The sequence below is a fragment of the Pseudorca crassidens genome, chromosome 8 (assembly GCF_039906515.1).
Source record: "Pseudorca crassidens isolate mPseCra1 chromosome 8, mPseCra1.hap1, whole genome shotgun sequence".
NCBI lineage: Eukaryota > Metazoa > Chordata > Mammalia > Artiodactyla > Delphinidae > Pseudorca > Pseudorca crassidens.
This window is the reverse complement of record NC_090303.1, coordinates 66,300,427-66,312,593: the sequence shown is the minus strand read 5'-3', so window position 1 is coordinate 66,312,593 and position 12,167 is coordinate 66,300,427. Positions and strand designations below refer to the sequence as shown.

The window sequence follows — 12,167 nt, the reverse complement described above, 5'->3', positions numbered from 1 at the left end:
TCATGATTGCAAGATAGATTTTAGCATCAGGAATTCAAGAAGAAAGGTGAAATAGACAAACCTAGCTTTCTTGTTGTACCTCTACTCAATTTGGTCTAAGCTAACCCAACTTCTTTGCGCGTTTCCTATCATTGCCTTCAAAAGCTATAGAGTGTGAGTGATACAGAAGGAGAAGAATTCCTGGAAATAGGGCAAGTATGAGTGAGCTACAGCAGCGGAGGCTGGGGTAGCAAGGGCAGCAATGAGAAATGGGAATGGCCTCAAGTCATAAAGGGCGATGACAAACCTTCCCCAATATCCGATTACAACATCCCTGAAAAAAACATTGTAATTACTGGAAATGTATAAAAAAAAAATAGAAGCATCTAACACTAGCCACAGAAATGGACATGGTTCCATTTTTTATAGTGGACCTAGACATTATAAATTGAACATTTTTCACCTAATGGAGAGAGCCAGAGCCGCCCTACAGAGGTTGTCTGTGTCGCCAGCTCCCAAGTGTTTTTCAGCAATGCCGATGTTTCAGTTGTCACCTAGGGCAGCTGGTCAGCACTGCATTAAGAGGAAGCAGTCAAGATGCTGATAGATCACAGACTCCAAGGAGCTGAACTGCCAGGAAACAATCCATTCTATCCAGTTAAGTGTAGAAAACCAGCAGAGAAGGGAATGGATAGAACTCTGCTGCTCAGAGGAGTCTTCTCTCCCAGCCTCCTCAGTGAAGGTGTGGGTAGCCAAGGGAAGAATGAGCTTCTCTACCAGCCAGCATGTTCCAGGCCATATCCTCTTTTAGGGGACCCAGGATCTCTATGCATCGGGTAATGTGGGCCCATTGAGACCCCACCCCATTCCCAGTCTATGTCAAGATGCCTCCTCATGGAGGTTGGGTGGGAGGTCAATAATGTGATTACAACTGGGGGGCCTGAAACCAAGGGCTACCTCTATTACCTGGATGCTTCAAAAATACGAAAGCGAGCTGTGAGTGAAATCTGAGCACTCAACCACAGCTTTGGGCTTTCACTCTGGTTCTGGGCAACGTTTTCTGCAGAGGCTGTTTACCTTCCTCCTTGAGAGGGGGGCACCCCTGCCGTCAGCCATCAGTGAAATCTGGCTGGAACACCCGCCAGGGTAATGGCCCTGCACCCAAGTCATGAGGCTTACCTTGCGTGATCAGGCACAATTCATTAGGACAGGGACAGACTCTGAGCCACCCGAAACACGAGGCTCTTTATCTGTTCCAAGCCCACCACGTGTTCCTGACGTGTGAGAGCGTGGCGCTGGGCACCATCTTCTCTCCCATTATTTTCCTGGAATGAGCGTCATGTCTCTCAACCTGGCTTTCATAGTTCTCCCCTGTAAGCCCTGCACCCTCAACCCCTCACCTCTCCAGGACTGACCAGCGTGAGCTCACCGGTGTGTGAGGAAGGGTGCAGGGCACTACCGCGGCAGGCAAACACGGGATGGCAAAGTGAACCTGACGTGGGCTCCAGAGCACCTGCGTGAAGAGGTTTAGACACTTTCAGCTCAGCCCATGCAGCCTTTGACAGCAGGGCAGGCCTAGGAGGTGTTTCCCAAACCACTGGGACTCTTTGGTCCCAAAATACTAGTGCTAAGTCCCCTCAAATATTACCGGAGGAGAAAGAGTACACAGGTCAAAGGGTGTTGAGAATTTTTCAGGGACAGGGTCAGAGGGACCATCTATGGCATCCAGAGGAGGTGACCCACCACCTGTCACTCAGACCCTTTTGCCTTTGCCTGAACTAAGAACTGGTTAATTTTGCTATACACACTACAGGGTTTACCTGGCGATGCGCGTATGTAAATTATCTAGCTGTACGTGATGGAGCAAAGATGACTGGAGAATGTTCCAGCAGAAACACCAAGGCTTCCATTCTTCTTTTTTTTTTTAACTTTTTATTTTATATTGGAGTATAGCTGATGAACAATGTTGTGATAGTTTCAGGTGCACAGCAAAGCGACTCAGCCGTACATATACATGTATCCATTCTCCCCCAAACTCCCCTCCCATCCAGGCTGCTGCATAACATTGAGCAGAGTTCCCTGTGCTATAGGTAGGTCCAGCAGGACCTACACAGTAGGTCCTTGTTGGTTATCCTTTTTAAATATAGCAGTGCGTACATGTCAACCCCAAATTCCCTAACTATCCCTTCCCTCCACCCGGGAACCATAAGTTCTTTCTTTAAGCCTGTGTGTCCGTTTCTGTTTTGTACATATGCTCATTCCTATCATTTCTTTTTAGATTCCACACATAAGCGATCTCATAGGATATTTCTCTTTCTCTGTCTGACTTACTTTACTCAGTATGACAATCTCTAGGTCCATCCATGTTGCTACCAATGGCATTATTTCATTCTTTTTGATGGCTGAGTAATATTCCATTGTATATATGTACCACATCTTCTTTATCCATCCCTCTGTCGATGGACATTTATGTTGCTTCCATGTCTTGGCTATTGTAAACGGTGCTGCAATGAACACTGGGGTGCATGTATCCTATCAGACCATGCTTTTCTCTGGATATACACCAAGGCTTACATTCTGATTTCGCTTAGCAATTAGCCATTTTAGTGATGCTTGCTTAATTTGTGAGGTGCCCTTTCATAAATGCAAATGAGCTGAGATTCTTTGTTTATCATCAGGGTTGTGTCTCTAACTAAAAAATAATCATTAAATAGGGAGTATGGGAGAGTTTGCTCCATCTTAACTCATCTTGCCTTTAGGTGGTTGGAGAGTCTTAGCTCAGCATCATTGCTTTGTGCCAAAGCATTGTATCAGCAGAAGAAAAAAAAAAAAACAAAACCCTGAGATGCCAAGGCGAAAGTTAATAGCCGTGCATTCTAGCTTTACCAATGACAGAAGACAGGATATAGACACCCAACTTGCTTTGTTTCACCCCTGCTGTCACACTCCAAACACACAGTGAAGACAAAACCTGGTTACTCTGAACCTCGTTCTCCCGGTCTGAACAAACGCATGAGGCAGCCTGAATCCCCTTCACAAACTGGGGTCCTTCTAGGGCTTCTGTGCATCTGCAAATCAAGCCAAATCCTTAACCAACCTTTGGCCCCTAGTAGGTAGGCAACCTATTCTCAAATCCTTCTGAGTGCTTTTTATGCAGGCTGGAGAGCTTCTTATTCATAAAGTCGTATAATTTTCCCCAAAGTAATGAAAAACATGAATATAGCATTTTATTCTACATGCTGGGGTTTTGTACAATGGGACAGCTCTTTCTCTTTCCTCCGATCTCTCTTTCTCTCTCTCAGAAAGTCCAAGGAACTCATGACCCAGTGCAGAAGCACATACACCAACCACACCGAACGCCCCGAACGTCAGATTTGCTCCACCTTTTCCTCTGTGCAGCGACATATTGCCCCTCACAACCTGGCCTGTGTGACCTTCACACCCATGGTCAGCCTGTCACCCTCTGGACAGCAACAACGTGAAAAGTCATTTTATTTCACTAAGTGACATAGGTGGAGGGGAAATGACATAAAATTACAATGTTTTCTGCCCCTCCCATTAATATTTAGCTTTCTTCCTCATTTTAGAAAGAATAAAAATGATATGAGAACCCCTTTCATTTTGACTGTTTCTCTGATTACAAAATAACATGTGTTGTGAGAAGTTCAAATAATACAGGTCTAGGAAGCGAAAGTTTCTCCAGAATCACTCCCTACTGCCCCACCACCACTGCTTAGAGCTAACCAATAGAGATGTTTCCTGTATTTGCAGCCAGATTTTTTCTATGTAAGTTCTAATTTACAGACTGATTAATATTCATTGAAATAAAATAATATTATGCTCACTGCTCTGTAATTTGTTCTCTTCGCTCAACAATACTTTTTAGCAGTCTTTTCCATGCTAAGACATACAGATTATTCTTTTAAAAAAAATTGTGTTTTATTGAGGTGAAATTCACATAATGTAAAATTAAGCATTTTAAAGTGAACGATTCAGTAGCATTGAGTACATTCAAAATGTCGTGCAACCATCACCTATATCTAGTAACTTCGTTCTTTTTAATGGCTGTATAGAGGTTTACTGCATGGATCTACTATAATTTGTATAGCCAGGCTTTTTAGCTTTTCCCAATTTTATTCTATTCCAAGAACTGTTGTCATACTTGTATGTACATTTTTGCACATTTGTGGAAATGTTATGATAGGACCACTTCCCAAAAGAGAAATGTCAAGGTCAAAAGTTAAACCAACTTCAAGTTTTGACACATTCTGAAAAATTCCTTCCAAAATGACAACACCAATTTCCATTTAGGAACAGCTCCCTTAAAAGTGACAAGAGTGGACACCCCTAGGGGCTTCTTTCTGTCTCCTCTTCCCATGTCTCTTGTTTCTCGGGTCCAGCTCGTGAGTAATGAACTTACTTTTTCTGGTTTGGAAGCTGTATCAAACTCCCTAGGGCTGCAGTGACAAAATATCACAAACTGGGTGAGTTCAAAAAACAAAAATTTATTCTTTCACAGTGTTGGAGGCTAGAAGTCCAAAATCAAGGGGTCAGCAGGGCCATCTCCCTCTGAAGTGTCTCGGGGAAATCTTTCCTGTCTTTTCATCCTTCTCGTGGCTCCCTGCAATCCTCGGCATTCCTTGCTTGTGGCAGCATAACTGCAATTTCCACTTCCAGCTTCACATGGCCTTCCTCCCTATGTGTGTGGGTCTCTCCTCTTCTTAAAAGGACACTAGTCATTGTATTTAAGGCCCAACCTAATCCAATATGACCTCATCTTAACTGATTACATCTGCAGAGACCCTGTTTCCAAATAAGGTCACATTCTGAGGGAGGCTATTCAATCCACTCCAGGATCATTAGGTAAATCTGGAATTTTAAGGACTTAAAATAGAAAATAACTTATAGCATGATTCCATTTAGGTTAACAACAGGCAGTTTAAAGCCTAAAGAGAATTCTGTTTTCAACTCCCAGGTTAATGCAGGTTAGTATCTTAATTCAAATTTGATATGTTCCTGAAGGCTTGTACAAAAGTCAACGGTGCAAAAAATGAACAATAATAGACTTACATATTAAAGCCAAAAAATATTCTAGAATCCCTATTTATACCTTGCCTTTTTTTCCCAATAAACGTAAGCTTATTTGTTCGATCCTTTAATCATTTATTCAACACATAGTTACTACGTGCAATGTTCTGCTCCAAGCACTAGAAATACAGCAATGAGCAAAACAAAACCCCTGCCTACATGGAGTGTAGTTTACCTACTACAACTACTAGTATAGTTCACAGTACTGAGCATTTGGCCAGGTAGCAGTTTCAAAAATAAAGAAAATGGGTAACATGAGGTGTGGTCATCTACATACACTGGCATTAACAGTTCATCCTGTCCTGGGAGAAGCAAAAGAAATGAGACATAGGGAAGAGCAGACAGTAGAGGGTCTCAGTGCTAAGCCACAGAGTTTGAATTTCATTCTGTAGTAGATAAGAGTCATCAAAGTGTGTTTTAATGGCAGGGAAGGAGGAAAGGTTGTATTAAACAGTTCAATAGAAAGTATGTTAGTATTATGTTAAACTTGTCAGTCACTTAGGTTCTGGGCTTCAGTGTGATAGTCTTTATCATTGCCCTCTGAAATGCTATTATGTAAATTAATTAACCACTCCTTAGTTTTCTTTATTCCCTTAAATCATTGTTTGTTTGTTTGTTTTGTTTTGTTTTGTTTTTCGGTACGCGGGCCTCTCACTGTTGTGGCCTCTCCCGTTGCGGAGCACAGGCTCCGGACGCGCAGGCTCAGCGGCCATGGCTCACGGGGCCAGCCGCTCCGCGGCATGTGGGATCTTCCCGGACCGGGGCACGAACCCGTGTCCTCTGCATTGGCAGGCGGACTCTCAACTACTGCGCCACCAGGGAAGCCATGTTTTTTTGTTTTTTGAATTTTATTTTATTTATTTATTTTTTATACAGCAGGTTCTTATTAGTTGTCTATTTTATACATATTAGTGTATATATGTCAACCCCAATCTCCCAATTCATCCCACCACCACCATCACCACCCCCGCTTTCCCCCCTTGGTGTCCATACGTTTGTTCTCTACATCTGTGTCTCTATTTCTGCCTTGCAAACTGGTTCATCTATCCCATTTTTCTAGATTCCACATATATGTATTAATATACAATATTTGTTTTTCTCTTTCTGGCTTACTTCACTCTGTATGACAGTCTCCAGGTGTATACCTTACCTTTTAAAGATAACAAGAAAGAAAGGAGGAAGGAAGGAAGGAAGGAAGAGGGAAGGAAGGAAGGAAGGAAGGGGAAAGGAAAGGAGGAAGGAAGAAAGGAAGGAAGGATGGAAGGAAGGAAGGAAGGAAGGAAGAAAGGAAGGAAGGAAGGAAGGAAGGAAGGAAGGGAGATTTAAATGGAACTTTCAATGATGTATTTCTAGTATTTTGTACAGTCCTCACTTTTGTTCTTTTCCAAACCAAATGAAAATAAGACAACCAGCTTAAATTCAGTAAATGTCTAATTGAAGCTAAAGATTTGCTACTTTCACTTATGATTTACATCTTTGTCTTAAATTCTTTGATTTTAGGACTGTGCTCTTATAACTACTTTCAGCACTTCCTTTTTCTGTTTTCACTAATTTTGTGGAACAAGAAGATAAAAATATAATTAAAAATTTCATATATCCTCTATAGAGCACACGCACTTCTATACAGAGAAAGGCGGTGATGCAAATTGGAATTATCTGTTGACAGATATTGTTGCAGGGGTATAGCCCGGAATAGCAGTCTATCAGGAAATTCATGAAAGTTCATATTCATTGTAGAACGGAAAGATGTAATGTGGACACATAATGTCACTTCATTTCTCAGTGAAATTTCATCTCCTTGACTGTTATATATGTGAAAAGTTTTAAAGACCAAGTTGCAGAGCTCAAAGTGTCAAACAAATAATAAGCAATACCAGACCCCTTTGATTCTATTAACTGTGTGTAACAGTCAGGATAGGTGAAGTTATGCTGCAGGAACAAACAACCCCTAAAATCTTAGTAGCATAAAGCAATAAATATTTATTCACTCGCACTACATTGTCCATCAGGGATCACCATGGAGCTCTGTTCCAGGACTCAGACTGGTGAAGCAGCTGTTTTCTAGAACATTGCTCAGACTCATGGCAAAGAGAAATAGCATCCTGGAGGCTCTCATACAACCAAACATGACACATGTCACTTCTGCTCACAACTCATAGGCCAGACCTGGCCCACGCAACAACAAGGGAGTCCAGAAACCAGAAATATTTTTCAAATAACACCAATAACTACTGTGTGTGTGTGTGTGTGTGTGTGTGTGTGTGTGTGTGTGTGTGTGTTTTGGGGGTGGGTCTTATATTTGCGTGCATTTATCCTATAATATACTAAGATATTTTCTGTTTCTTTTGTGAACAGGAAGATTGATCCCGTCCCAGGAATGACCACTCCTGAAAAATTGTACTCAAAGGTCATGCAGACTCTGCAGTATCTAGATTCTCACCTGCCAAATGGCAGCAATGTTATTTTATACGGCTTACCAGATGGAACCTTTCTCTGGGATAATTTGCACAGCAGATATCATCCTCTCGGTATCAGTTTGAAGATGTTTTTACTCTTTAACAATGTCAATGTATTCGTAGTTCAAATATATGTAGTTCAAACCATATAGGAATACACCTAAAATGCCACCAGAACGATGAAGGGAAGAGCACCCAGGTACAGGATCTAAAAGGTCAGTATCCAAAGGTGGCCAGAACCAGATCCAAAGTCAGAAAGGGCAGATGTATTTGGCAAAGAATTAGGACAAACTGAAAGGTAAGAGTTTAAAGCTCCTTCACTGAAGGTGAAATCTAGAAGGAGCCAGTGAAGCCCAAACAAGAGATAGGAAGGAGACAAAGGGAAGGATTTCTCCAAACCTCAGTGGTGAGTGCCCCCTAGTGGCCAGGATTCTAATGACGTCTGTGCACCCTGGTGGCCAGTTAGAGCTCTGTAGAACAGGGTCCTCCAGAGGGCTTGCTCCCTGCTTCTACACTCTCTTGGAGTCCTTGGCTCTGAAATGCTTTAAAGTTCCAAGAAATTTCTAATAGGATCTCTAGCATGCCAGATGCTTCACAAACATTGTGAAAGTAGTAGTAATTCACCTTGGGAAGGGCTGCCATGCTGATCCTTAAAACAATTCTGTGAGATAAATGTTTCTATTAATTCCATTTGATAGATGAAAAAACTAAGGCTCAGAGAAGTTGTGTAGCTTGCCAAATGTTGCACAGCTTATTGTATATGCAAGCTGGGTGTAGCAGGGCTCTCTTTCTGTGTTTCAGGGAAGAACGTCCTTCCAAAAATACTTATTATATGCCAGGCGCTGTTCTAGGCACTGTGTAACCATCAGTGAACATAATAGTCAAAAATCTCTGCCAACATAGGCTTATGTTACAGTGGGAGAAAGACTCCAAAAGTCAGAGGATGATAAGTGTTACTACAGAAAATTAAGCAGGGAGGGAGGATGGGCAGTGCTGGCCTCAGGCCTCTCTGACAGGCATCTACAAGGATGCCTGGTATATATCGACAGCACCTGTGCCAGTCTCTCATGGAAAGGGGCTGCCCTTTCCCTGGTATTGCCATAGCCACCTCCTTAGACCAACCCAAGCGACAGTGCCCAGGTGCTACAGTGTCCTGGAGGTCCAAGCAGTTCCTTATGAGTCAGGTGAGCAGTTCAGAGGGGGAAGACCTGAAACTCCTTCCTTTGCGCCCTCCTTAGTGGGTAGAGGTGGAGAGCTTTCCCTTGCATACATAACATCCTTGTGTCTTTTCAATCCCCTCTTGTCCTCCTCCTGTAGTTCCTGTTTAAGCCAACCTCCCTACCAGCTCCCGCAGGAAGTTCTACACCACCCCACATAAGAGCAGGGACCCTTTAACCAGCTCTCAAAGGGCTCTGACCCCTTCACTGCGGTCCCTTCACTGGACAACAATGGAACATGTCCACATTCCAGGCTCCCCACCAATGCGACTGAAGTCATTTTCCTCTTCAATTATGAAATGTGCCACAAATGTTATTATTCCAAGGAAACACTGTCCAGCCTCTCATGAGGAAAGCATGTTCCTCCTATTCACACGGCCTTGACCACGCCCTTTAGAAATGATAACATGATCACACAGTGAACTTGACTCCATTCTGGGCTGCCTTGGACATGTGAAGGACAACCACTTGGGCTGATCATGTCTCTTTGAGCCATTTGGGGATGAAAAGTTCAGTTCCCCCAACATATGTTCTCAGACTCCTAGACTTCTCCCGTGCTAAGAAATGCTTGGGGAAGGGGAGTTGGGAGTAGGGGAGATGTGCTCCCAATTTACTCTGTCACACCAATAGGGACTTGACTTTGGGTTTTCTGACTTTAAATCCCATTCCCTTCCCATGAACTGCAGTTAGACTGCCTCCATAAATTTTCTCAGATACGCCAGGCCGTTCCCTTGACTCAACCATAGTATGTAAAAATGACTCCACGTAATTTGGAAGAGAGCAAGGGAAGGAAAAGGGTGATCGATCAGGGGACTCTTCAATCACTTGGTGGATTCTCTTGGCCGGTGGTTCTCATCCAGGGGCAACCCGCCCACCCATTATCATATCACCCCTGGAGATGGAGTGCTACTAGCATCCAACGGGTAGAATCCAGGAATGTTCCTAAACATCCTACAATGCACAGGACAGCCCCCTACGACTGAGAATGTCGACAGCACCAAGGCTGAGAAACCCTGCTCTAGGCTTTGCGTTATCCTCAGATGGCCTCCCTCCAGCCGCTGATCTAGACTAGCACTTCACAGCACGAGAGCAATAGGTGGAACAAGTGTGTTCTATATAAACAACTCTAGTTTGGGGGTAGGGGGAGTCCAATGAGGGAGAAAGTTATAACCACCTAAAATTTGTTGAATGTTTTTCAGTTATTATTCACATCCTAAATTATCCCTGCTGCCTGGTTGCCATGAGAAATAAATCATAAATTCCTCAACGAAGCATCAGTGTCCTTCCTAAACAGACTGGGGAAGTAGGTGGGATTTACCCAGCGTCCTCATTCGTCCTCTGGCAGGCTGCTAACTCACATAAGGTGAGAAGCTTGAACAGGGGGCTGCTGCCCTCTCATTGCCTCCGTTCTGCCCTGCTCCACATCCAATCTTTGAATCTTTGTTCCCAGACAGGAACCGGCCGTGAAGCAGGTTAATGCTAGCTCAGCCTCAAGGCTTGGTCGCTTTGCCCAGGTTAAGGTGGATCTCAGCTTAATCCATAGCCACACACCTGAGTCCGGTTCCTGGGGCACTGTGCTAAGGGTGGGGCAAGCAAATAAAAGGGGGTTTCCATTTATTCTGCCTTTGAGCCAAGAACCATGATGATGATAATCTGTCGACTTGACTTTAGCCACCCCTTAAGGATTAAGAAAGAGGCCAGGGAGCAAAAGGGGTCAGGGGAGAAGCCCTGAGTCAGTGATGACATTCTCTGCTGCCTCAGTAAACAGGTGGGAATTCAGCCTGACTATTCAGGAAAGAGAAGGTTAAATGCCACAGCATCAGGTGTGCAGGTAGTGGAGGCCCAGAACAAGAATGGGTGTCTTGCTGACTCCTGCTGGGGAGGAAGGGGCTAACATCATTCCTCTTAGCCTTGTCTGTGAGTCACGACCCAGTCACTGCCTGACCGCCAAGGGCTGTGACAGCCCCACAGGCTCTACCAGCAGTTAAAATTCCTGGTGAGAATGTCTTGTCTTTTTGAGGAATTACCAGAAAGTAAGTCTCACACATTAGGATTATACATTCATAGATCTTTCAGGTAAGTTTATGTTTGATCAGGGATGAGTCCTCTCAGGCACAGTCTGTAAGGAAGGCAATCTTTCCATTAATATGTCTGAGATAATGATTATGTGCTTTGAGGGTAAAAATGATGCAAAGATGAAGTCCTTGTCCTCTAAGGAAAGGACAAATAGTATATAGATCCTGACAGTGAAATTAACGAGGGCCAACGACACCTCTCTAAGCCATATGCATTCAGGGAGCTATCCAAAGGGTCAGACTATGATCAGGAAATCTGAGAGCGCTGGCTACAAATAAGTCTGCGAGGCAGCCTTCTTTGAAGGGCCTCTGCCACAAAATAGCCGCAAAAACTCCGTTTTGCCCCAATTACTCTTAAACTTGAAACCTAATGTATTTTAAAATACCTTGTAGCATACCTTCAGTTTTATTACTGGCTTCCTCCCTGTCTAAATTAATGTGGTTTTACCAAGGTTTAATACACTCAGATGGTATTTCATGAAGGTGTGCCTGATCTCTGTTAGCACTAAGCTCTTACGGTAGCTAAAATTTCAACTGTGGTCCCAGCGTTAAATAAATGCCAAAGACTCTGCCCTAAAGAACATACACATGACTGAGACTCGAGCTGCTACTCTAGGAGCTGGGGTAGATCCCTTTGATCTTCAGAGGGAGCATATGGTATCAACTGGGCCAACCCACAGGCTCCCACCCCTTACACACACACACACTGATGGTTCCTGGCCACTGTGGGACAGCCCTCTGCCCCTGTCCTGGGCATTCATGACCACCTTTCTTCACCAGACTCACTTTCTAACCAGGGATTCACAGACACCACCTCTTTGCACGTAGGTACAACATGTAGGTAGGATGAGTCTTTATACCAGGGCTTCTCGATATGGAAGAATACCATTAAAGTAACAAGGATAAAAAGTCATACATAAAAAGAAAGAGCGAATAACTGACAGTTCCAATCAGTGGAGAAAAGCATAAGAACCGTTTTCCCTCTTCGTCATAAACCCATCACAGGCACTCCCAGCCAGCCTTCCACATGACCAGCCCCAGGGACACGCTGACATTTAATAGGCAGGAATACCAGAGAGAAGGGAAACCAACCCATTATACCTTTCCCAGTTTTCTTCTAACTACAGCTAATGTGTGCTTATCCTGTCCACAGACCCACCTACTCACCTAAGAATTTCCCCTCCATCAACCTGGTCCAATTAGAGCCAGTGCCAGAATAGCAAGGACATGAAGGGGAGGGGACAGGGATTGGTCCAGAAGGAGGATATGCCTGTGGTCTCATCCTAATGTGTTCCGGGACCTCAGCAGTAAGACAGTAGGAAGAGGGGAGTAAGCTGGGATGCAACGAGGCT

At 43.8% G+C, this 12,167-nt stretch overlaps 1 protein-coding gene across 4 annotated transcripts in view; it reads left to right on the top strand.

The window, feature by feature from the left end:
* The window catches only part of AOAH (acyloxyacyl hydrolase), a 173,772-nt gene that overhangs the window by 139,778 nt on the left and 21,827 nt on the right, over positions 1-12,167 (top strand). For all 4 annotated transcript variants that reach the window (XM_067746725.1, XM_067746726.1, XM_067746724.1 and 1 more), the window contains one exon: positions 7,423-7,595. In XM_067746725.1, the coding sequence (XP_067602826.1) occupies positions 7,423-7,595 (173 nt within the window). The remainder of the gene's footprint in view (positions 1-7,422; positions 7,596-12,167) is intronic.